This window comes from Equus przewalskii, chromosome 25, assembly GCF_037783145.1.
Source record: "Equus przewalskii isolate Varuska chromosome 25, EquPr2, whole genome shotgun sequence".
Taxonomy (NCBI): domain Eukaryota; kingdom Metazoa; phylum Chordata; class Mammalia; order Perissodactyla; family Equidae; genus Equus; species Equus przewalskii.
Genome location: NC_091855.1, coordinates 20,726,749 through 20,753,927, shown reverse-complemented (window position 1 = coordinate 20,753,927; position 27,179 = coordinate 20,726,749). Strand labels below are relative to the sequence as shown.

Genomic DNA, 27,179 nt, shown 5'->3' with positions numbered 1-27,179 from the left:
ATAAATAAAAAAGAAGTACCTACTGAATGCCCACACAGTAACTGGTACTAGAGCATTCTATGGAAAATACTAAGCAAAAAGAAAAAAAGGATAGCATAATAGTTCATAGACTTAGAACTCACATCCAGAGAAAAAACAGTAGTGATCTGGAAAGTTGATTTTAAGAAAACAATAATGGCAGAATTAACAGCAGAAAAAGCCTAGGTCTGCAGAACAGCATAAATATGAGCATAGTGCAGGAGACTAATTCCTGAACTTGGAATGAAGGCAAAAGACAGAAGAATTAAACATGGAGCCCACTGAATACAGGGCAGCAATCTGATATCCTGGACTATCATCAAAAGAAGACCAAAGTATAAAATATATGTGCCTCTGAAGGAAGTAACCAGGGAAAGAGAAAAGTTTCCAGTGATGCTCAACATCAACAAAAGGACACTCGAGTCGAACGGTTATGGTAAATATCAACCCCTGTTTACATACCACTATAACCATATCACCCTTCACTAAAGTGGTTTTCCCAAGAGGCACATCCAAGTGTGTGAAAAAAAATCCTGGAAGGCCGCGAGTTTATTTTCATCTGATTTACAAATTATTTACATCTGCTTACTCAGACTATGAAGTCAAGATGAATTTTTACCACATTAAAGGGCAGCATTTAAAATTTTTCCTCTTCTCTATTTCTTCTCACCCACCCACTACCTCTGCTCCCTAATTCCCTGTAATAGAAATATAAAAGAGCCAAAGAAAGAAAAGTGAAAAAAGCCCCCAAAAAACCCCAAAAACTAAAACAAACATGAAGCCAGGAAAAAGGATGCGGACAGAGAAAATGTTGACCAGGCACATATGGCTAAGGGACAAGAGTTTGATGAGCATTATGTCCACACAAGGGAAGGACTTCAGATTTTCCAGAAACTTCCAGTAGTTATCATCTAACTTCTATCCATGTCGCTCCACTGAGAGTCAACTTTGCCTATATATCCCAATCTTCCTTCTACAGAGATTCTCCAATCAAGCAGGAGACAGTCATTCTCTAAATTCTTGTGAAATGCAAAGGGGGCCCATGCAGGCCCCACAGAGGCCTCAACCAGACATTACCTCACAGTGACATACCTCCTGCCATCTCTCCCCCAAAAGAATAATGATTCAGAGGGAGGGAAAAGGTTCTGCTTCAGAGAAAGAGATTTGTCAACTCTCATAAACATGAGTACCTGATCTAATTTGGTCAACAACATGAACAGGCTGGCAAAGGCCTAGAAGTTAACTGTAACCTAGTACCCAACACATCTGTCATTCCTATACTCCTTTTTTCAATAGGACTGCATCTCTAAAACGTGTTTTCTCCTTCCTAATCTTCCTTTTTGTTGGGGCATTTATATTCTGAACCTCAGCAAGGATAAGACTATTAATGTCAACAGAGTGGGCTTCTACAGAGCACACGAAGCAGTAAGAAGTAAGAATCAGAGAAAACAAAAACAAAAAACTTAAGTTCAATGGAACAGTTACCCAAAAGGGCAAAGTGCTACACTCTTTATTTCACTTAACCCAACTGGGAACACAGGAGACCACGTGGAGGAAAGGCAGGTGTGTATGCTCATCGTTTCTCCTAACCCAGGAAGATCTTATGGTTCTCACTAAAATCCATGTTAAGCAGACCATATTCATCTCTGATCACTATTTTCCAATATTTTCTTCTTATTGTCCAGATCAGAGGTCCCATTAGTCTCAGATCCGGCCTACTAATCAAGTTCTGATTAACCCAAGAGGTTTTTTTTTTTTTCTTAAACTTGAATTACTTGGCCAACATTTAAAAACCAGACCTTCCTTCCTGCAGTCCAGTGGCAGCCAGGGCCCATGTGGACAGGATGATGGTGGACAGGATGGGAAGGCAGTCCAGAGGCAGTACAAAGAGGTTATCCAAGCAGGATGGTGGCCCCACAGGGGTCAAAGTCCACACAAGGAGGCCATCTGAGTGGGGCAGGGATCAGGGAGGCCGGGAGATTGGCTACACAGAACAGAATTGAGTAAATATGTAAATATGTTGAAGATAATGGGAGTCAGATTTCTCACCGTCAGAGAAGAGATAAAATAATATGGAAATGGAAAAAGCTAGAATGAACTAGAATTGGAGCTAGTAATATAAACTCCTGCTTTTCAATATATAGAGATAGATATAGAAATAAACATAAAGATAAATGTATATGTGTGTGTACATGTATGTACATGTATGTACACACACATATATCTATTTCCTAGGCCTGTCCATTGTGAGGACCTGAGAGCAGAGACATCACAGAGCAATGAGCATACCTAGCACCCAGATCTTGATTTCTAACTACTATTCTACATTAAAAGCAGTCAGTGCTACTTGGAGAAAATGGTTGATTCCAGGACTGGGGCAGAGAAAGAACAAGAGAAGTAAGTCTCAGACATCTTGTGCTCAAAGAATGAGTGGACATGTCAAAAGGACACAAAAGCCAATTCAAAGGGGCTTCCATTGGCCAAATCTGGGACAATTTGAGCATCAAAATAAATCATCATAGTAAAGGATTAAAATCCATTAAAAGGAATCCTTGAGTATACATTGTCATATATAAATAAATGAATAAATAAACGGGAAGAAGAGAAAGCTCTTCCTTGAAGTAAAATGCCAAATAATAAAAGTAAAAGAAATGATTAAATTAGAAAATCATCATTTGGCAACCATCACAGTAATAACTCATTCAGGCAAGAAATATCAATGGATATTAAAATTACTGGGTGAAAATGAGATGAGAAACGAGATTTTACATGATCTCAAAGTATTTCCTCATAAGATAGTTATTAATTACAGATGGGAAAACAAAGTAACTTACAGTGGAGAAATCTGGCAGATACCACCTTAATCCAGTGGTCAAATACCACTAAATAGTTACCATGTGCCATCAGATATAATGCAATGAGAACACGGCAACACTTCTGTGGTATTCTGGCCAAAAATACATAACCTGGGTCTAATCATGAGAAAATATCAGACAAATCCAAACTGAGGGATGTTCTACAAAATGGCCTGTGATCTTTGAAAATGCCAAGGTCATAAAGTCAAGGGAAGACTCAAGGGAACTGTTCCAGACTGAAAGAGACTAAAGAGACACGACAACTATGTAACACGCAATCCTGGATTATTCTGTCACAAAGAACATTATTAGGACAACTGGCAAAATTTGAATGGGGTCTCTAGACTAAAGGTAAAAAAGGTAACTCTTCATGCTATTTTTACATCTTTTCTATGTTTGAAATAGTTTCAATATTAAAAGTCTAAAAAGAAAAGTAAGTTTCTCAATAAAAATCTAGATTTTTCAGTTTTCCTTAAAGAACAGAAAACCGGGTAATACCACCTGTCTTAATCCATTCAGGCTGCTATAACAAAATACCATAAACTAGGTAGCTTATAAACAACAGAAATTTATTTCTCACAATTCTTGGAGGTTGGGAAGTCCAAGACCAAGATGCAGGCAGACACATGGCACCTTCTTGTGGTGTCCTCACATGGGGGATTGCATGAGGAATCTCTCTGGGGCCTCTTTTATAAAAGGGCACTAATCCCATTCATGAGGGCTCCATCCTCATCACCTAATCATCTCCCAAAGGCCCCACCTCCTCATACCCTCACCTTGGGGGTTAGGATTTCAACATAGGAATTTGCAGGGGACATGAACATTCCGACCATAGCATAACACATATCAAGGACTTGCTGGCACTGAAAAGTAAACGCCCTCTAGGCGGGACATGTGCACTCCAGTTCTCCAGTGTGCACCTGGCCAGCTCCTTCAGTGAACGTCTTTGTGAGCTTTGGTTTGTGAGCCTTGATTTAGACCTTCATATATCAAATTTCATCCTATTTAGGCCTGAAAGGTTCAGCAGAGTTTCTTTATTAGCAACAACCTAAAAGAGGTAATTCTCTACTAGGTATCCCAGGGCCAAGTTTGCAAATACTTATCCTAACAGTGAAATTTACATGATGAATTGAGTCTGAACCTCCCTTTTAATGAAATCAAGATTTAGGAAAAGCTCTCATGACAGAATTTCATAGCCTTGACCTTTAAGCCAAACAAAAGAGGGGAGAGCTCTACTTTCTTTGCCAAATCTAAAACCCTGGGTACTATTTTGCAGCCTACTGATGAATAGAGAACTACATGCCCATTTTTTTTCTAACCACACTGAAACATTTATGGATTATCTTTATTCTGACAATATATTCTTAAATCAAAAGCTACACTTCCTTTCTGGTTTCTAATGTTTCTCACTGAGAATCAAGAGAAGGGTAATAATTGCTCTAACACTCTTAAGTGTCTTTGTGAAGGAAGGATTTCAATGTTAGACACAGAGTAGGCACTTGATAAGCATTAACTAAAACTGCACCTGAGTTGCTTGTTCCAGAAACTTTCCCAGTATGAAAGCAAAAGACGAAGGAAAGCATAGAGCAGGATCTTTTAAATAAACTCTTTTCCCCCATTCAAAAATTATTTTGTTCTTCTAAGAACATGACACCATAGTCAGAGATATAGTCTAGACGTAGAGCAGTTACCCTCCTCCTTTGATAGTTACAGATTCTAACAAACATTCACTACAAATGTACAAAGGCAAGAGGAGCCCAACCCTGAGCCCTTGGCTGCGGCACATGAGTTATCTTTCAGCAGGTGTAGCTATTCAGAGCCAGAGAGGCCTGGACGACGAAGAGACAGCACCTCAGGCAGCCTTGCCAGGAGCCACTGGGTTTCATTCTGGCCTGACCCAGAAAAATCTTATGGAAGAGAACAAGAGGCCCACGAGCTCTCTGATCTGCTGTCAACCAGCTGCAGCCAGGAGACTGCCAAAGTGCCGCAGTGACGAGGCAGCGCCCTACGGAGCCGTCTGGGAGGGGATTACCAGCCTGATCCCCTGTCTTTAGAGCCAGAAATGACTCAAGCTTCACAAACAGCAAGAGCCTGCCAGGGATGGTGACAATGAGCACTGGAGAGGGTTTTCTCCCCCTCGTTGGTGTCTCTTCCCCGCTCTTGCTGCTGTGGCAGATTCTGGACAGTGTGCAGCCTGTGAGGTAATCTGAATTCCTTGGCAACCAGCAAGTACCTGAATTCTTTCAAAACCACAGGAATCCAGCAGAGAAAAGGTAAATATCCCTGCGGAGCCAGTGTTAATTAGCAAGGAAGGCTACTGAAGAAGGAACTGGGGGTAGGGAGGAAGGGAAAGGCATTACAAACGCTTTGGGGTCTTTTCTGGATTTCCACTGAATAATATGGCTGAGGCAGAAAAGAGGCAGTCCCCAAGCGGGCCTTCTCAGCGTCTGCTCCTCCTCCACTGCGTGGCGGGAACTCGCCCAGTTCCCTGGACAGGCACTTTCATTGCCCCCAACTTGCTAGTGCTACCTATCTTTGGGTCTCTGACAACACATTTGGTTTTCAACTCAATTTTGTCTTAATTTTTTTTTAACTTTTATTTTTCCTGTTTCAGTGAAAATTTGGCTATTAGCTTTGTCTCAAAAAGGGCCTCATCAAATCATTGAGACCACATATTGGATCCACCTAAAACTGTAAAATCCAGGACAAAGTCCTTTTGGATTCCACCTATGACAGGAAAAAGAGCCCACATTTTGGTAGCAAATGGTACCCCTCTCTGGAAACTGAGTGTCCCCTGCTGGTGCAAAACAGCAACATACACGTGAAACTCAAAAGTGGGATGTGGCAAAACGCTGGACCCAAATACCAGGAAAACAATTTTTTTTAAATCTCAATATTTTGCCCATGTATAGGAAAATAATAAGTTTCCTACTTCCTATGTTAATACAACAAGGACAACTGAAATTATTAATATAGAACGAAACCATTTAGGGTCTTTTTCTTTAGTAAGTTTAAGAAGGTAAAGAATTTACACAAAATGCTTTTCACAAAACTTTATTGTGAAATGAACTCAATCCTTCTGTCACCCAAGCATTAATTTTGAAGCCCAAAACAGAAGTGATATGGGATAAGACCCTTCTTTTCTAAAGAAGGAAACCAATTGTATTGGCTGCCAGTTCTGTCTCTTTAGGAAAGATTATGGTTTTCCTTGTTGAACCTCAAAGTAAAATGGCCTAGTGATCTCATCCCAAACTGATTATTTTCAGTAATGTCTACATAAAACACACGTGACCCAAGATTAGTAGAGGCTGCAGACCTGGAGATGCTCTAGACTATTGGTGAATGTAATGACACAGTCGAGCGGATTGTGAGGATTAAAAAGCAGCAGATGAATGCCAGGATACACAGTGAGTTAAGACACAGGAACTCAGGCACATGGAAGTTATTGTGCAGAGCAATACACCCTGGCAGGCCTCTGGCTAACAGACTGTCATAATGTACTGTCCTTTTGTAAAGCTTTTACATTCACCTATACTTTTGGGCAAAATGAGCCAAAGCCCTGAAAATTCACATTTTTTGGTTCAATTTGGTTTGAGCTTTTAAAAAGCTATCTTCCAAATTATTCTGAGAAAGAGCATCCTTTTTTTTTCCTTTTAAATATACACACTCATTTCCTGCTGGAAGCAAGAGAAGAGAGTTACTCAATTCAGTGGATTCTGACTTCTAACACATACCCAACCAAAGCACTTGTGTACCTATAGTAAATTCTATAACAAACATTGGTATTGCTCTCATTTCACATCTGAACCATTGAGGTCTTAAAACTAGGCCAAATTTTACCAACAAAGAGGGCTGCTAATATTGTGGGTGAAATGTCTTTGGAATAACATGCAAAACATACTGGCATGATATCCCTGAGAGACAGTGAGCATAACCTCAATGTCTTTTCCTTATTTAAGAAATCCAATTTGTGGCAGGATATAATCAGTTCCCGAGAGGGGTACAGGAGACAAGTTGGGGTGAGGATGAATAAATGGAGGAGGACGGAGAAGACCACAATACATACACAAGAGGGAAAACTCGAGACATCTCAAATTACAAAATAGAAAGTCCTCAGCAGCTTATATACCTGAGCAGAAGTAAGGGGTATATTTTACCTTCTTTCATTCTAGACAATTTGGGGACTCAGCTCTTACCTCTATACTTCAGAGCATGAGAGCACACATGCCTACAAACACTACAGAAAACTTCTTTCCATGAAAATGTGGTCAGAGTTGGTAGTCAGTTTGTGCCCAGATGCCTGGTTCAATCTTTCACCTAAAAACTGAGAAATGTTTTCATTTTCTCCCTCCTCAATTTTCAAGGAACAAGAGGCCAGAACTAGGGAGCTTCAGCAGCCTCCAATGTTCCCAGATCTCAAACTCATAAATCCTAGTTAAGAATATGACAGGGCTTATAAATGCTGTCACTGCCACCTAGAGGTGAAGGGAGGACATGGCTCAACCAGCTAGAATCTGGTCAGCCTGCTCTCCCCCTCTGATTCTAGTCACAGGATGAATCAAAAAATCTGAGTATATGGAATAATTAAAATAAGATTCTAAAATAACAGTTGTCAGAACACAACAATATGTGTCAAAAGCACCTATACTTAAATAGGTAGCCTTCTTTTATCATGGTATTTCCCATCACTGAAGTGTATTTTCTAAAATACAGAAACACATATAGACCATGCTGTTTAACTTGTCACGACCGCTCAAATGCAAACCACCTCCTATACTGCGATGCTCTCTAAGGCCACTATGCATAAAAGGAACTTCAGGGCAAGCTAGTTGATAAATATAAATAAATATCTGTCAGTTTTGTGGTGGGAAAGAACACAGCACAGCAAAGTTACATACTTATTTTAAACAATTTAAAGGGTCAGTGAAAACCCGTCACCTGTAAAATCCTGTGGCTATGAGAAACAAAACTTCAGATTATTATAACTGGAACTTAATTTTGTAAGTAAGTCACATTACCTTAAAACCTAAAAAGTACTCCAAGAAAAACAGAATAATCTATATACAACCACTGTAAAGTATATTACTTGCAGGTGAAAAAAGAAAAAGAAAAAAAAGCAGCTAATGCCCCCTAAATATAAGAAAGCATGAAACAGCTCAGGCCTTGAGCTCTGGAGTCAAAGCCATGAGTTCAGATTCCCACTCTACTACCAACCAGCTGGGAGATCTCAGAAAAGTGACTTCAAGTTCCCTCACCTCTCTAAACCTCAGTTTCCTCAACTGCAAAAATGCATCAACTATAGGATTGTCATGAGCATTAAAATAAACTGATAAATAAATGTGGGAATTTTTTTTTCTTTCTAGATCAATTGTGAAGAACAATGGCAAATTATCTGAAGCCCTAGAGTCTTCATAACAATTGCCGTTGCATGAAAATAGGATGTGATCCTGGATGCCTGCTGGGAAAGGCGGATGTTTACACTCACACACTTGTCCGCATGTGTGGATACGCAGGTGAGACTGTACAGTAATGACACTGACTTCTGTAATATGAAACCCAACTGGGTGCCCTCTATTTCCCTGAGTTGAACATAACAGAAAGAAACAGCCTGATCTTAATATACTCTCTAATGGGTCCACTCTAATAAACACCCTCTGTCCAGAAAGTCTCTTACCTAGCCAATCCTTCTTCATAGAGGTAGATGACAAGGGGATCATAGGAAGTCACCAGCACATAGAGGCGCACATCAAACTTGAAATCTAGGAAAAAAGTTGGATTCACAGGAAAAACTAAGTCCATTTGTTTTCTGTTACAAAATAAACAAAACAATGTAACAAAGAAATATAAAAGAAAGAACAGTCCTGCTCTCCTACAAAACACAGACTGCCCACACAGCTTGCTTTCTGACGATAATTATTCATTTCACACATACATACACATATATATACCTAATAGGAGAGAGAGAGAAATGACATATATCTACTGGACAGTTTTCATACATATTTGTTATTGTATAACCTACAAAGCATTTCCTTTTTTATTATCTCATTTCATCTTCAAAATAATCCTATGAGGTAGGTAAGGAACCAGCCTCTTCTCTGGAGCCATATTACCAAGAATTTCACACTAGCTTAAGACTTACTAGAGAAGACTATGAAAATGTGAAAATAAATTTAGTGAGATCTCACCCATCCTAGACAAGGGCCTAACCCAACTCACCATCTATGAGCAGGGGGTTGTTGATGTAGCGGGAGACCAGGATGTTCTCTTCCAGGGAAATCTGGTTTGGCTATTGAGTAAAGAGAAAGAATGAAAGGGGAGAGACACAAACAAACCCTAACTTACAACAAGGGAGCACAGTTCTTCACCTTTTAGAAATGATAATGTGGAAAACTAACACTCTAAGAAAATTTTCCTCCAAGCCACCCATATATTCAACTGGCCACATAACACACCACCTCCATAAACACCGTAGGTATCCAATTACAATGAGGGGAAAAATAAATCTACACAGCACCTCTCACATAATAAAGAGAGCCCAAACAGCTTTAAAGATTTATATACATGATATTAAATAGTTACATGCCAACAAAATAAAAGCTACTTAAAAAATAAATAAAAACTTGCTTTCTCCCAAATGTAAAGTACAATGGAAACTTTAAAATACTACCATTATTCTTAAATGAAGGCTTTCACCAAGTTGCTTAGACAACTTACAGATCTTTCCACAATGGATCCTGGCATTTCCTCTGTGAAACAAGACGGATGTTTCATTGATTCACTCAATGGTACTTGCTATGCCACTGTAGGCAAAGATCGAACTAGATCTTTTAAAGATTTTCTCAATGAAAAATGAGTCATTTATATGATAGATAATTATGAGAACTGATAATTAAGATGCTGTATAAGGCACTGGGAATACAGTGATGAAGAAAAGAGAGATAATCCCTGCCCTTGCAGAGCCTAATCTCTACTCCCAAAGAGTGTAATATTTAGGCAGAGGGACAGCAAAATATATAATTTAAAAGAGCACAAAGCAGTCTATCTGCAAGTGCAAGATGTGAAGCTGGAAAGCGGAAGTACAGACCAGTTAGAGGGGACCAGTCAGGGCAGGCTTGTCTGGGAAGAGCAGGAGCAGAAGCGGGTGCTTAAAGCTATCAAGCTCATGGTGGGAAGGAAAGGAGGCCATCATGGGAAGATGGCATGCACAAGGTCCAGGAGAAAGGAGAGCGGGCAGATGCACTAACCTAAAGATGGAATGGGGAAATGATGAAAGGTACAGTTACACAATCAGGATGGAGGGAGCCCACTGGCAAAGGAATCTGAACCCCTGGCAAGGGGAGTTTAGATTGAATATGGTTGGAAGCAAGAAATTACTGTGGATTCTTGATTAAGTAAACAGTAAGATTAAAATACCTGGAATAGAACAACTCTATGTGAGATTAGATTAAGACAGAGAAATCAGCTGGAAGTTATCACAATCCAGCTAGGACAAAAGGACTCCAAAAAGGAAGTGGCTATAATAATCATTGTGATGATAATAGCTACAGTAGCAGCAACAGAAATAACTATTAACATTTGCAGAAAAAAATAAAATTTAATAAAGGTACTCAACATTCTCTAGGTGCCAAGCGCTGTTCTAATTCTCCACAAGTATTATTTCATTTAATCCTCACCCAACCCCATGAGGTAGGTATATCATGCTCCAAATATTACAGATGAGGAAAGAGTAAGAGAGGGTTAGGAGCCAGCTCCGAGTCACACAGCTAATAATGGACAGAGCAGCACTGACCCCAGGCAGTCTGCCTCAGAGGCTCAACTCTTAAGTACCATTCACATCTTTCCCCAAAGCTCTGACCAAAAGTAATTGTCCCCCAAATTCGAAAGTTTGTCTTTAGAATAATGCATCTGCTATCTCAAATACTACAGTTATCATAGAATAACGATAATTTTGTGACCCAACAGATTATACACAACCATGATGAGCAACTCCAGAGTCACAGGAATGTGATTCCCTCTCATTTCCCACTGTCACTATCTCAAACTCAGAACACAACTTTCACACCCCATTTCTGTGCACCATGTGGACACCATGACATCAGTACTGATTCACACTCATGAATCACCCACACCGCTTCCTGACTCCCTTCATTTCTTGATCAGTTTCTCACAAGGACGATCTCTATTGTGAGTCAGCTTAGTGTGTAAGAAGTGAGGCAATCACCGTACAAGCAGCAAGCTGCAGGCTGTGTTCTAACCTAAAATTAAACAACTGCAGCTCTCTTCCTACCGAGTAACACCAATAGGCTACAACAGATACACGACCGCCAACTTTCCTCCAAACCAGAGAACACACGGGCGATGGTGTTCACTCCATGACACACCTAGCGTCCATGTGCATTTCCTCCCTTCCCTTCCTCATCATACACATCTGTCCTTCAAGTGATGCACAACATAATCCCTTACATCATTTAGGTAACTCAGTATTTGTTCAGGAGTCTGTCCCCTTCATTTCTATCTGCATCAGGAATTAACCTGTAAGCTCACAGAAGAAAAGAATGGTTTGGGTACAACTTCTTTGTATAGTGAAAGCCTTTTGATACCTTCAAGTCTGTTTTCTTTTTATCAATCCCCAATTAACTCATTTTAAATAATTTCAACTCCAAGTTCAAACTGCCCTCCCAAAGTATGCTTTAGAATATGAATTATTGGGAAAGTTGGAAATACATTAATCTTTCTAACTGGACTTTAAGATTAAAGCTCATGGTAGCTGTTAAGTGATTGTAAGATAGAATGGTACAGTGGTACCCCGGAATGGTAAGAGTGTATGCTCTGGAATCAGCTAGACCTGAGTTACAATCAACTCTACCACGTAATAAGGAAATAATAGTAACTACCTCATAGGGGTCTTATAAAGACTAAATGAGATTATATTTGTAAGGCACAGTGGTAGGCACATATTAAATGCTCAAGAAATATCCAGTTATTATTATTACTGCAAAGTCAACAGTATCTATGTGGGTCTGTTTACTAAGTTCCACAACTCCACAGCATCCCTCACAGCACGTCACCTGCCATTCTACCCAGAGCAAGGCACTGAGTTAATGAAGATACATAAGGATTAAGAGAAAGTCCCTATTTTTAAGGAGTGGCAGCACCTGGCACACAGCAAGGGCTCCCTAAATAACTGTTGAACAATGATAAAAAATAGAGAGCAAATAAGGCAACAACATATGAACATATAGAAACAAGAGAGCTGTACAGAATTATAGGCACAAATATGGGAGTGAATAGAGTGATGCAAATACCTTCCTGATACTTCAAAATCTCAGAGAAAATATTAATATTGTATTTACCACGGATAATGTGTGAGACAAGGATGACTAAATTTGACTTCCATAATCAAAGTCATACCTTAATCAGAAAACACCAGATCTTTCCCCTCCTTGATTTGAATATACTAAATTGGGAAAACATGGCATTTAGTCACGGTTACTGAAGGAGCTGGAGCAAACACAACTCTGTTCCTTTTGCTGTATTTCGGGAGTTAAAGAGCACAGCATTAAGAGACCGTGCTAGCCAGCTGGCCAAGACGCTTCCATCTGTAGGAGCTCACACTTCTCTCTTCAATATTACATAAAAGCAATGCTCTTTCTATCCTTTATCCTGTTCGTGTAATGGTAAAAGTTGCTATTTGCAGATATTTTCCAAAAGGTTATGACTATTATTGGGAATTTTTAATAAGAGGCCCTCTCACTCCAGTGGGAAGACGGGGAAAGATGTTTTTATTTGGCCCTCACATCGAACTCCGCCCTCCCCAATGTCCCCCACCCATTCGCATTAGTTCTGCTCACAGACCCTCCGCCTGAGCGCTCCCTCCCCCTCCCCCTCCAATCTAAAAGGAAAGCAGCAGCCTTGGAAAGAGTTACTTCATCCAGTTGGCTAATGGGTCACATATTCCACGGGAAAGGATCCAGGTACGGAAAAGAGGGGATGGTTAGGCCTGTGTGTAAGGAGAGGGAGAAGAGGATTAACTACATGGTTTGCAGGTCTGGGTAAAAGGTGATAAAATTCCAGTTTTGGAGTGAAATGGGAATATTTTCCCATTATGTCCACATGTTGCCAGCTTCCCCCAGTGCCTGCTGGCATCTTCCCAGGCTTCTGTCTGGCACCTTCACCAAATACCTCAAAGAATCAGACTCATTCCAAAGCTTCACTGAGGAGGAGGGGGAGGCAAAGGGTCCTGCCAAGTACTTTGATCCATGCAGGGGGTCTCAAGGGATTCAGCCCAGGGAGAGCTGGGGGGAGGAGGACAGCCTGCCAAGCACATTCTCTAAAGACTTGTCACCCACGGGTTCTCAGCCCCACCAAGGAAAGTTTAACTTTTCTATTCTTTATGATGTTGGTTTTAAAATAACAAATCACTGGGGCAAAAGAGCATTCCAAGAGAAAAAAGTCCCAGATGAGCTGGGAATAGATCCTATTCTTTTTGACTCATGTCTAAGAAAATAAAAAGCAAACTTGTACCACAGTTGACTATCAATAGCAATTCCATTTGGCAGCTCAAACCCAAACCCAAACTAGTGCCGTCTATGTGATTCAAACAACACTGGAGCTCCTGGCATGGAACTGAAGGAAAAGCTGTCGGACAGGAGCCTCCAAGCCAAGGTCAGAACAGAGACAAGAAAAGGGAGATCCAACGCACATGACCAGAGCCTTCTGTCACATGAGACCCAGGGTAAAAGCCCTCCAGAGTGACCCAGGGCCAGGTCACAGGACTTGCAGCCTGGGGCTGTAGTAGTTGCTGTGTCAGAACCAGGCCCCATTTTCTTCAGCACAAAAGGTCTGGCCATTAGTGTTTACCGCACAGTTTTTATTCCAGACTGAAAATAAGGATTTTCCAATGTGAAAGACCCTTCAGAAAGTGAGTTTCTGCAAATACAAGAAACAGCTCAGACCATGTGAAAAGAGAATTGGGGATTTAAGATGGAGTGCTGACCACACACACAACACAGCTACCTCCCCCTCTTCCAGAGTCCCAGTAAAAGGGCAGAAAAGACATTTTTAAAAGAATGAACTGATAACAAGTCTAGAAAACAGTTAAAGGAGCCAACAACAGACCAAAAGTATAACGAAATATTGAAAAACAGAAAGCACATGGGATCAGGTTGAGAAAACAGAGCAGAGGAAGCCCCAGGCCAAAATATCAGAGCTAAGAGTGACCTCCTCTCAAGGAGGCCTCTGAGAAGTTCCAAGCTGGTAATGAATAAACATGAAGAGCAGGAGTGGACCAAGGATAATTAATTAACAAATAGCATTTGGAACAGTGAGGCCAGAGGGCCTTCTCCAACACCCAAAGCTTTTGCCCTCAGGACAATGAGATACACTGGGGAGGATCCATCTTGTGTGGGGGCAGGGATCTGATAGAAGAGTGCAACTTGAGGCCAGTCTACCCCTACAAAAGACAGGAAGGAGAAAAGAGAGGAAGGGCAGCTCTGCCCAAGATGGACATCACCAAAATCTTCCTCAATATTCACAATAATGCCTGCCCTATTTGAGTGAGGGGGAAGGAAGGGGCAGGCTCCTTACCCATGTCCACCTAACGTGAAGTCAACATACTTTGCCCTTATACAAAACCCACTGTCAGAGGCCAACCAGGTGGCGTAGTGGTTAAGTTTGCATGCTGCGCTTTGGCAGCCAAGGGTTTGCCGGTTTGGATCCCAGGCATGGACCTATGCAACACTCATCAAGCCATGCTGTGGCAGCATGCCACACAGAAGAACTAGAAGGACTTACAACTAGGAATATACAACTACGTACTGGGGTTTTGGGGAGGAAAAAAAAGGAGGAAGATTGGCAACAGATGTTAGCTCAGGGCCAATCTTCCTCAAAAAACAAAAACAAAAAGCCCCCATCAGCCTCTTGTCCAGGGAGAAGCTTTAAGGGAAACAAAACAGTCCTATACAACAGCAGGGGAAACCCAGGCCAGCTGCCAATTTCAATCAGTCTAGTCTTTTGTTCATGAATATAACTCAACACCTAAGATCAGCAGAAAGTATCCCCAGAAAGACCAGCAGGCAAACTGTATCCATTAAGCAACAAAAGGCAGTTACCCAAAAAAAAGGCCAATCAGAAAATAAGAGTTTCTGGAAACTATGATAAGCCAATACAGAAATATAGTAGATGGAATGAATAATAAAATAGATAGAGCTCAAACTGGTGATCTAGAAGATAAACATAGCCAAGACAAAGAAAAATGAGAGAAAAGTTGATGTGAAGAAAAGACCAAGAATGCCTCAAAAAGGAGTTCTGAAAGCAGAAACAAAGACCAAAAAAAGGGATAATTTTCCCTGAACTTAAGAAAAATATTAGTTTCCAGACTAAAAGGTCTGACCAGATGTCCAAGAGGAAGAACGAAAAAAGACCCAGGCTTAAATACTGGTTAATTTCAGAATTCCAAACTATAAAGTTTCTATTGAGTTAAAATTTTTTTTTTACTCTACTTATAGATAAAGCAGAGAAAATGAATCATAGTTATTGGAGAGAATGTAAATATTATAAACCTTTGAAATATAAAAATAATAAAAAGTAGGGCTAGCCTGATGGCACAGTGGTTAAGTTTGCGCGCTCTGCTTTGGCAGCCTGGGGTTTGGATCCCAGGCACAGACCTACACACTGCTCATGAAACCATGCTGTGGTAGCGTCCTATATATAAAACAGAGGAAGACTGGCACAGATGTTAGCTCAGGGACAATCTTCCTCAAGCAAAATGAGGAAGATTGGCAACAGACGTTAGCTCAGGGACAATCTTCCTCACCAAATAAATAAATAAATAAAAAGTAATCAAACTTAGACATGGAATGTGGAAGGTAGGATAGGAAGTCATATAAGCACAATAAATATCAAACTAGGAATTTATACAATGTAAAGTTGAGGAAAAAAGAAAGATTAATCAACCATATTAAGTTATTAACTACTGTTGTGAGTCTAGAAAGTGAAAATAGAGTTGAGATTTTATTTTATTTTACTCGGTATATGCATTCAATTTAAAAACAACTTTTAATGAGGATCTTGCAAAGATTCAAGATACTGATGACTTTTGGGGGAAAAAAAGAGGATGAGGAGAAGAGCAGGAGGAGGGAGGGAGGGACGGAAAGAGTGAGGAAGGAAGGAGTAGAAGCAGCAGCAAGGATGCTACACCAAATTAAGGTTAATGTCCTTCATGACCTTGAGGGCAAGAACCCACAGTTCTGCTTACAAGAGAAACTAAACGTAAATACTACCAATTAATTCTTAGCACTGAGGAAGTAACAATGACAGTATGCTGAAAGCAGAAAGGGTACCTTTTTTTCTGCTGACACCAAAGCTTGCTCTCCCCCAAAATTTGATCAAGTGACTTTTTAGCCATATGAGTAACTGTTGGCATGGGAGGAGGTTACTGTCAGCAAGGTGAACGGCAGCCTACTCACACCCAGCCTCAACTGACACTTCTGAATGCAGATTTCAGAAAGGAACACCTGCTCTTAATGAAAAGCAACCACATCAGTACCCAGGACCAAGGGTGAAGGAGGGAAGAAGCAATGAGGAGACAGGTTGCCATCTGCCGCATAGCATACTTACGTTGTTGATCAGGTAGACGCCCCGCCCCCTAGAAGAGGCCACAGGTTTTACTATCCAAGGTCCCCGGTCCTTTGAATATGAATCTGCTCAAAATATTGAGAGATAAAAATGGGGAAAGAGAAACAAAGAGAAAGAAAGGACATGAGTTTATCATCCTCAATTTCAACAATGGTTATCTACTCAAGTACCCAAAGAATTTTCCAAATTTCTAAGTGTACGGCAGCAGTTAAAATAACCTGTATTTTCGGACTAGCCTTAAAAATGAAAACAAAACAGAGAGAGAGAGGAAGAAAAAGAGAGGGAAGAGGAGAAAGAGAGAAGGAGGGAGAGGAGAAGACAGCAAAATGACAGAATATATTTCTTCCACCATTTCCCCTCTGGAATGAGAGGATGAAAACAAAATAAAGCAAATATCTGGATGTTAGTCTACTACTGTCACAAACAACCTTCATGAATCTTTGAGATTCTTGTTTCCACTAATTAAAGGACCTCCAGAGGCTCCCACTGCAGACAGTGACAACGTGAGCCAAAAGCTGGATCTCCTATAATATGGTTACTTTCCTGAAGCAATTTCTCTGAGCTTATAAGAAAATATCACCTTAAATAGAACAATGTGCAAGTAGAGAGGGAGGACAATAATTTACAAGTGATTACAAGATGTCCTTTATTTTTATTTCTTTCCTAGGTTTACACTTTAAATATGTTTGCAACACGGGAAGAGAAATCAGACAACCTACAGTAGGGCTCCCAGAGGCTTGCAGATGGCTCTGTCCTTGAGGAAGGTCAGAGGACCTAGGAGGGAAGCAAGGACAAAGGACTCTCCCTCTGATATGAGCATAACTGTCTTTTCAAGGCCTCGCAACAGGAACTTGACTTTGTTAGTGCCACAAATCATTTCACCAGAAGAAAAAGATCCCCTTATCCACTCTCCCCCATCTTCCCTTGCTTTTCCCCTTGATGCAACCCAACAGAATTAGGAAAAATGGAACGTGCCACATCGAACTGAAAACTCCAGGAGCAATTCCACTTCTAGAAATGTATGCTCTACTTCTACTCATACATGTGAAATGTTGTACATAGAAGACCATTCAATGCTGCATTATAAGAACAAAAGATACCCATCGATTAATTAAATACGCTATATTGCATGTGTAATGATGGGACTAGCAAACTTTTTTTGGTAAAAAGCCAGATAATAAATATTGCAGGCTTTGCGGGCCATGCAATCTCTGCCATAAGCAATATGTAAACAGAGGGGCATGGCTAGGTTCCAATAAAACCTTATTTATGGACACCAAATTTCCTATGATTTCCACATGCCACAAAATTTTATTCTTCTTTGGGTTTTTTTAACCATTTAAAAATGTAAAAACCAGTTTTAGCTCAAGGGATGTATAAAAACAGGCAGAAGCCTGGATTTGACTCAAGAGCTATAGTTTATAGACACCTGACCTACATAATGGAATATTAAGCAAACACACAAAACGAGAACATTATGAATGAAGAGATATGAAATGAGCTCAAAGACAGGCTGTTCAGTGAAAAAAGGGAAGTGCAGGGCAATGTAGCGTATGCTTCCATCTGTTCACACACACACTCAAGCAACATGCCAGTAAGTGCAGAGAATGTCTCTAGAAGAATAGGCAAAACTCTAGTAACACTGAGAACATGATGACTGAGACACAAGAAGAGAAAGGAGGCTCTTCACTGATTATTGTTTTGTATTTTTTTGGTACCATGGGAATATATTATCTTTCAAAAAACATAACGCATAATTTGAAAGTCCTGCTACAGATGACATATATATAATTAAGACAAATTAAATCTCTATAAAGTGAAGCCATTGAATGTACATATACAGTTTATGCATTTTTCCATTTTGCCATTTCCCCCAGATTCTGAAGAGACAATAGATTGAGCACAGAAGAAGCTATTAACAGTAAAAGAAAAAAAAATTACAAAATTTTCTAAACTTCACTCATTCAATACTTCTAAGTACCCAATTCAAGTCAATCAGTTTGCTAGGTGGGGCACAGAGGAGTGAGAAAGACAGTCCGTGCCCTCATGGAGATGAGACTAGCAGAAAAGGCAGATCTTGAACAAGTCACTACAGAGACACTGAGAGTTACAAAGAGGAAGCGCAGAGGACTACAGGAATGCCTAAGAAAATGACCAAACCCGTCTGGAGACAGTACCCTCTGCAGTGACAAGCAGATGTAGAAAACTCTTGTTTTCAGAAAAGGGAAAATCTAGTTAAATCTAATTTTTGCCACCTAAAATGTTTAATGAATCTTACTCTGTGAACTAGCCTCATCAGAAGTTTCTGCCTCTTCAGCTGATTCACTTTTACCATGTTCTTGAAATTCTAAACACCAAAGACTTGTCCTTCAAGCTAGGCTTTTCTCCTTGATTTGTTATATTTCAGAACAAAGGTTGATTTCTTTCACAGGTTCTAAAAATGTGGGTAGGAAACAAGAAAAGTCAGAGGCAAGAGGAGGGCAAAGAGCTCAGCAGCCTGTCAGGATGAAGATGTACTGGACAGGGTCTGCAATTCTTTCTACTGCCTTCCAGGTCCTATGGTGGCAGCACGCTCTGTTGAATGGAAAGAGCACTGAGTCAGGAGTAGTAAGACCTTAGTTCTAATCTTGGCTTTTCAAGCGTAGGACACCAAGGGTAATCTGCCTAAACTGTCCAGTCTCATCTTTAAACGAGGGGCTTAGTCTGATGTGCTGAAATCTCATAATTCTAATATTATGATTCTGTACATTTACTGACTGCTTGGAAAGCCAGTCATCTGCAGTTAACTGGCTGACACCAAAATTTTGCTCATTCCTTAGAATCATTTCTCAGTCTCTCCTGTAACTAAAGGTGGCCATAGGACACAATTCTGGCCAATAAGAAATAAGCAGAAATCTGCTGGGCGTTTTGGGGCAAGTTTCCCTTTCTGATGTGGTGCCACCCTACCTTCCTTGTTGCTTCCTTCGTCCTCTTAGAAAGCTGTCCACTTGGGGGAAGTGGCTGAAGTTGGCAGGAGATTCTTAGTTAGGTTCCTCAGGGTCACAGACCTCCCATTCTACTACATACTGTAACTGGCAACAGTGGCACCAAGAGTCTAGAAAGATCTGTGCCATGTATTCCTGGGAACGGTTTGGCAGCATCCAGGCTTTCATATCTCTTGAGGTAGTGGTTGGTCTCTGGGCTAAATCTCTACAGAGATGGATTTAAGGTTTTCTTTTACTAGAACAAAAAGCTATAAATTCATGAGATCCACTTTGGCTGGTATCTAGTGTCTTTAGGCAATCCTCACGACCGTTCCTTATCAGGTCCCTTTCAAAGGCCCTTTGCAGACTGTTCCCACCCCTTTCTGCCCCTCTCAAACACTCAAAGACGTCCCTAGGCCTCTCACTCCTGGTGTGTGTCCTCAACACTCTCCTCACCAAGAAGGCTGGGAATCTGTAACACAAACCCACTTGCCTGCTTTCCTCTCCACCTAAGACTTCAGGTCATCACCTAGCCTTCTTCCTTCCCTCCTTTTAGGGCAGAGACAAGTCCACCTCCTTCTTAAAGCTCACCCTGCTACTTGGGCTCTTGATTTAACCCTCTCCTGCCTCCTCTGGGACCTCATTCCCTTGCTCATATCTTCTAGCTCTCTCTCCCCTCTGATTTCTCTGTGGTGCTTCTTCTCTTTCTTTTTCTCCCTCTTGGCAATCACACCACCTCCATACCTGCAACTTCCAGAATCTCTATCTTTGGCCAGCACTCAAAACTGCCTTTACAAGTGCCAGCAAAACATCCCCACACAGATAACTGCAGGCACCTCAAATCCAGACCTGGCCCAAAATTTAACGCTCCTCTCCCCTTTAACACTCTTCCTTTACGTTCCTGGTTCACTTTCCGGTTAAAGACTTAGTGATCTTCCTAGCGTCTCAGACTCACACCTCTGGAGATATCTTTGACCCCTGCCTCACTCCTCATAGCCAGCTAATAAACCTTGTTCATTCTACTATTCTTTCTATTCCCACCTTTCCAGTCCGGCTACCTGGGTGTGTCCATCTACACTTCTTATCTGGATCACAGCTATAACCTTCAAAGAGTTCACTGTGTGTCTTCCCCCTGCTCCCTCCAATTCATTTCATAGTTATTTTTCTTAAGGCCAGCCTGTTCATGTCCCTTTCCTTCTCAAAAAAACTCCTACTGCTCACACTCAAGTAAGCACTGAGGGTCAGGAATACAAGAGTCATGGAGAAACTGGAACTTCCAAGTCATAATATGCTAGGTAGACACCAAAGGAAAAGAAGAGAACTTAAAACAGACTTTACGAAGGAGAGGAATGTCTCTTTGAAAGAGGAAGTGGTAGGAATAAGTGGGTTTTGCCCCTAGTATGTAAAATTGGCAACACAATTCACCTAATGATGTTAGATTTCTCCCTACTGGATTTAAGTTTAGAAGTCACGCACTCTGGACAACTGGCAAAGAATGACTGGTATCCTGGCAAGACTGAAGTGAAGAAGATTTCTCTTTACTATCATGTCTTCCCAGGCCTCCCTCTTCCACAAACACAGTAAGTCCTTGCTGTGGTCTTTGGGTGGCAGTGGTAATGAGAGGTTCATTTTGGGGACTGAGGAACACCATTTGCCTGTAATTTAGCCCTGGGCCTAAATGCGGCAGCTGTGGGTTGCAGGTGTATTAATTCTGTGTGCTCTACTGACCTTTTGAATTGACTTTTGTTAAAAAGTAGAACACACCAAAGTCTGAACGATATGCTGAAGCAGCAGTTCTACTGAAAGACAGGTGAGGCTTGAACCGCTGGAGGAAGCCTACCTCTACCCAATCATCTGAAGGATGCCAGCCCTCAGCCTGCCTCCAGGGGTGGGGGAGCACTGAGAAGAAAAAATAGCAGACAGGAGAAAGGGAATTTTTCAACTTAGATTCCTTTCATCTTTAATAGGGAACCTTCCTGGACTTTAATTTCTCATTAGGAGTTCAACAAGAGGAGTTCATATTGAGGACCCTTTTATGTTGCTGACACGTTAGTTGAAGCATTTTTATGTTGGCTTATAACGTCGTTTTTTATTTTATTACGTAACAATACATCTCAATGTAATTTGAAATAGGAAATAATATTGCACATTTATTAAGCACCCATCAGGCATCATTCCAAGTGCATTCCATATATTAACCTATTTAAAAATCCGAACAACACTATCAGGTCAGTACTGGTAATAGTTTCATTTTACAGAGGAGGAAGCTAAAGCACAGAGAGGTTTAAGTAACGTAGCTAAAGTCACATAACAAAAATTCTTAACTGCAAATTTTCAGCTTTAGGGGTACTATAGCTTTGAAGTTAACTTAATTCACCTAATTAACATTCTCTTATGATCCATTTCAGAGCCGCCTGTGGGCAAACACTGAACTGCCAAACAATGGCCCCAGCCACAGCAACAAGTGCTATCAGAGAAATGGCCTCACCAAGATGGAAGGGGGAGATTCTGATGACGGCCCCTGATGACGAAAGTCCCAGAAGCTGAAGACCCCACTGGGTAATGATCCAGATTGTTAAGTCCAACAGGTTAAAAGAATCCAAAGTCAGGAAGTCTAGAGAGAACTTTCTCTTCCTTTACCCATAAAACAGGAATAGTCTCTCTCAGACTTACTGAGAGGAAAACTCTCAATATGCCTCTCCTCTCTCTGTGTTGTACCTGATCCTCCTCATAGAGGTGACTTCTCTCATTGGCAATATTGAGAAATGGTCATTGTGTGCACACTGCCCAGCGTCTTCAGCAACACAGTGCAGTGGTGAAGAGCATGGCCTCTGACAACAAACTGCCAGGTCTGAATCCTAATTCCACCACTTGTCAGCTGCATAACAAGTTTCTTAACCTCTCCGTACTTCAGTCTCCTCATCAGTGAAACTGGGAGCAATAAGAGTACCTACCTCAGAATATAGGTGCCACTTAGGAGAGGGCCTAACAGACAGGAAATGTTCATTAAGTGTCAGCTATTATTATTATTATCACTATTTAGACTCTCACAAAGACCTGCCTCCAACCTCCTCTGTACTCATGCCTCTCCCGTGCACTAAGCCTACTGAGTTGGGGTCAGGCTCTGACCCCATGGAGGAAAGCCTAAGATAGCCCATCTCCTCTACCTGGAGCTGGGGAGGTGAGTTCACTTCAAGGCAAAAGAAACAAGCAGCCCACTGAAACCCAAAGGTGGACCACGTGTTCCTCTCTGGCTTTACCAGCAGTACAGCTGACATTTAGATTATGGCTCCCACATGTATTTTTCAATTAGTCTGGACTTTAAGGAGAGAGAGTGTGACTAACTGGTACCTCCAAACCCCAACACCAACAGACGCATGACACTTGTACCCTAAAAAACGTAAGTCACACAAGTCCAGAAATCAAAGTGAGCAGAATAGTCCTTAAAGGGGAAAAGACACAGCAAAAAGGAAGCACATGTAGTTGAAATGCAGAAGTATATACATCCTTACATAAGCACTAACTCTTATCAAAGAAGAAGAGACCTTTTGTACAAGACAAGGGCACATGTATACGATACCAATGTGTCCTCCCATAAATAATACCAACAAGCTTATTAAGAATAAACATACAGGTACACAATCAGAATAAAAACAGTTTTAAAGTTATCTCTGCAGCTGTTTTACTAAAGAAACACAATTTGTAAGGATCTGAAAAGCCCTGCTTGGTTAGTGACTCGAGGCAGCCCTCGGGGTAAGTCTGCCTGAGCCCAGGTGCTGAGGATGGGGAGTCAGTCAAGCACTTACTGCAGAATTCCGCATACTCAGCCGGCAGCAGGAAGGTCTGAGGGAGGATGTGGAAAGCCTTGAAGCCATGCGTATGCTGCATTCGAATGATGTTTTTGTACAATCGGTCCTTCCGGGTTAGTTCATATGACCTAAAAATCATAAAAGTATTCCCATTTTAGTAAATCACAACTCAGGTTTTCCTGTGTTGTCACTTTCTAGAGAGTTCATAGTTCACAGTTCCAGAGGATAGTATTATACCCCAAATCTATCACTTTGTCAACCTCAAAGGTTTATTAATCATTTCCATGAAATGAATATCTTAGGTAAGATTTAGTCACTAAGGTAGAATTTACGTACAGTAAAATCTGCTGTTTTCAGAGTATAATTCTATGAGTTTGAACAAACACATACTACTATGTAACCGCCACCAACATCAAGATACAGAACAGTTCCAACATCCCAGAAAGTTACTCCAAGTCCCTTTGCAGTCAACCCTTCCAATCACCTCCAGGCCCTGGCAAACACTCCTCTGTTTTCTGTCCCTGTAATTTTGCCTTTTCCAGAAAGTGAAATAAACGGAACCCTATGGTATGTATCCTTTTGAGCCTGGCTTCTTTCACTGAGCATAACACAGTTGAGATTTATCCTTGTTGCTGCCGGATTAGCATTTCATCCCTTTCCATTGCTCAGTAGTAATCCATTGTTTGGGTGTACCACAGTTTGTTTAACCATTCTCCAGCTGAAGGACATTAGAGCTGTTTCTAGTTTTTGACTATTATGAACAAACTTGCTATAAGCATTTGTGTACAGGTGTTTGTATGAACATAAATTTTTTGTTTCTTTTTTTTTTTTGAGGAAGATTAGCCCCGAGCTAACATCTGCTGCCAATCCTCCTTATTTTGCTGAGGAAGCCTGGCCCTGAGCTAACATCCGTGCCCATCTTCCTCTACTTTATATGTGAGACGCCTGCCTCAGCATGGCCTGACAAGCAGTGCCATGTCCACAGCCGGGATCCGAACTGGCAAACCCTGGACTGCCGAAGCAGAACGTGCACACTTAACTGCTGCGCCACCAGGCCGGCCCCCTGAACATAAGTTTTTATAAGTGTTTGTGTGAATATAAGTTTTCATCTCTCTAGAAGAGGGACTGCTGGGTTTAATGAGATTGTTTAGTAAGTTGTATTACTTATCTATTGCTGCATAAAAAAATTACCCCAAAACATAGCAGCTTAAAATAAGTATTTTCTATCTTGCATGGTTTCTGTGGGTCAGGAATGTGGGAGTGGCAGAGCTGGGTAGTTCTGTCTTGTGGTCTCTTATGAGGTTACAGTCAAGACGTTGGCCAGGGTTGCAGTCATCAGGCTTGTCAGGGGCTGGCAGATCCACTTTCCAGATAGCTCACTCACATGGGGCTAGCTGTTGGCAGGAAGCCTCAGTTCCTTCCCATGTGAATTTCTCCATAAAGCTAATTGAGTGCCTTCATGGCATGACAGCTGGTTTCTCCTAGAAAATGATCCAAGACAGACAGAAACAGAGCAAGAAAGAAGCTGCCTGGGGGCCAGCCCCATGGCTGAGTGGTTAAGTTCGTGCGCTCTGCTTCGGCGGCCCGGGGTTTCACTGGTTTGGATCCTGGTTGCAGACATGGCACCGCCCATCAGACCACGCTGAGGCGGCATCCCACATGCCACAACTAGAAGGATCCACAACTAAAATATACAACTATGTACTGGGGGTGCATGGGGAGAAGCAGGAAAAAAAGACTGGCAACGGTTGTTAGCCCAGGTGCCAATCTTCAAAACAAAAAAAAAAGAAGCTGCCATGTCTTTTCTGACATAGTCTCAGAAGTGACATGCTATCGCTTCTGCATATCTATTTGTTAGAAGTAAGTCACTAAGTCCAGCCCATACTCAAAACTAGAGAAATGAAGCTCAACCTTTTGAAGGCAATGTCAATGAATCTGTGGACACATTTTGAAACCACCACATCAGTATATAACTTTATAAGAAATGGCCGAATTGTTATCCAAAGCAGCTGTGCCCTTTTGCAATTTCCACCAGCAAAGCTTTAGTGTTCCGGTTGCACTGCATCCTGACCAGCACTTGGTGGTGTTTGGTTTTTTGGCTTTGTTTTTAGCCATTCTAACAGGTACGCAGCAGTACCTCATGTGGTACATTTTAAACAAGTACCTCAGGTGATCTTGGTACAGGTGGTCCAGAGACCACTCTGTAACAGCGATTTAGTCTAGTTTCATAGTTTCCAAACTTCCTGGATATAAATCACCTCATTGCTTTTTAAATACATACATTCCAGTGTATATTTATCTGGAAAGATTAAGCACGTAGAAGGTGCTTTTTAAATACACATCTTTTCTGAGAAGGGGATTCCATGAATCTGCAACGGGACCTGTGAATGTATATGTTTTTAAAAATACCCCCAGTGATTCTTAGCATAAAGGAATTAGAAACATTGAACCAGAGGATAAGAAGAACACTCTCTCCTACAGATGCTCAGTTTTACTGGTCTCAAAGCTTTTTTGCTTGGTATTCCCTATGCAAATTTGGGGAGACTATGTATCATTTTAGTTGACATCAAAGATTTTTCATCATAAATTTAAATCATTCCAAAGGATCCAATGAATGGTAAATATCATTTTAAAATAAAACTGTAACAGTACCCTTTTAAGTATACTCAAGGGAACCTAAATAACATCAGGATTCAACAGCCACCATACATTCAAAAAATGTTACTAAAGGGGCCGGCCCCGTGGCCGAGTAGTTAAGATCGCACACTCCGCTTCAGCGGCCCAGGGGTTTGCCAGTTCGGATCCTGGGCGCAGACATGGCACATCATCACGCCATGCTGAGATGGCATCCCACAAAGCACAACCAGGAGGACATACAACTAGAATGTACAACTATGTACTGGGAGGCTTTGGGGAGAAGAAGGAAAAAAAAAGGATAGATTGGCAACAGATGTTAGCTCAGGTGCCAATCTTTAAAAAAAAAAAAAATGTTACTAAAGAAAAAGCTCTTTTTGTCAGTAAATTTCTCACTTTTTTAAATACGCTTTTTTTTTTCTTAAAGATTTTATTTTTTCCTTTTTCTCCCCAAAGCCCCCCGGTACATAGTTGTATATTCTTTGTTGTGGGTCCTTCTAGTTGTGGCATGTGGGATGCTGCCTCAGCGTGGTTTGATGAGCAGTGCCATGTCCGCACCCAGGATTCGAACCAACGAAACACTAGGCCGCCTGCAGCGGAGCGTGCGAACTCAACCACTCGGCCACGGGGCCAGCCCCTAAATACGCTTTTTACTGAAGTTAACATATATACAGAAAAGCACACACATGACTACTAGTGCAGAGCATGAAGAATCTTTACAAGACTGAGCGCAGAACACTGCCAGCATCCCTGAAGCCTCCCCCATACTCCCACCCAGACATTATCCCCCCAGTCACCCTTTTTACTTCTTCCATCCCCTTTCCCCTAAAGAACAGTGTAACCTAAAAGAACATACTTAATGCTTGTACATCTTCTACACCATATCCTACCTTCTCTACAATAAAAATATGGACATGAAGTAATATGTAATATTTTTTAATTTCCTGTGATCATAAAGGCTTTAACTGTTTATATTGGACTGATTATCACTGTATTACAGTACACAATTCATCAAAACACCATAAATATTATAGAGTTTGATTAAAATCTATATTATAGCCATGTAAACGTCTCCATTTTGATAATTACACTGTGGTTATCTCATGTTAACATTAGGAGAACTAAGTAAAGCATACACAGTAACTATTTTATTTTTGCAACTTTTCTATAAGTCTAAAATTATTTAAAATAAAAAGTTAAAAAAATTTTATTAAGGAAGAGTTCACAATAATATTGGAAACATTTTAAGGGTTAGAATTCCT

The 27,179-nt window shown here is 41.0% G+C and overlaps 1 protein-coding gene and 1 long non-coding RNA gene across 51 annotated transcripts in view; one reads left to right on the top strand and one right to left on the bottom strand.

The window, feature by feature from the left end:
- Nucleotides 1-27,179, bottom strand: part of TTLL5 (tubulin tyrosine ligase like 5) — a 280,660-nt gene that overhangs the window by 229,378 nt on the left and 24,103 nt on the right. For all 50 annotated transcript variants that reach the window (XR_011532902.1, XR_011532901.1, XM_070593608.1 and 47 more), the window contains exons 6-9: nt 23,281-23,411; nt 16,494-16,576; nt 9,093-9,162; nt 8,548-8,632 (exon numbers count right to left, since the gene is read on the bottom strand). Coding sequence is in view for 48 of the 50 variants with exons in the window: in XM_070593608.1 (XP_070449709.1) it covers nt 8,548-8,632; nt 9,093-9,162; nt 16,494-16,576; nt 23,281-23,411 (369 nt within the window). In the remaining 2 variants the exon portion in view is untranslated. The remainder of the gene's footprint in view (nt 1-8,547; nt 8,633-9,092; nt 9,163-16,493; nt 16,577-23,280; nt 23,412-27,179) is intronic.
- LOC139079342 (uncharacterized) lies at nt 4,692-24,483 on the top strand. Its single transcript, XR_011532907.1, has 5 exons — nt 4,692-5,146; nt 8,237-8,386; nt 17,179-21,054; nt 21,883-22,033; nt 24,122-24,483. It is a non-coding gene; the product is annotated as an uncharacterized lncRNA (long non-coding RNA).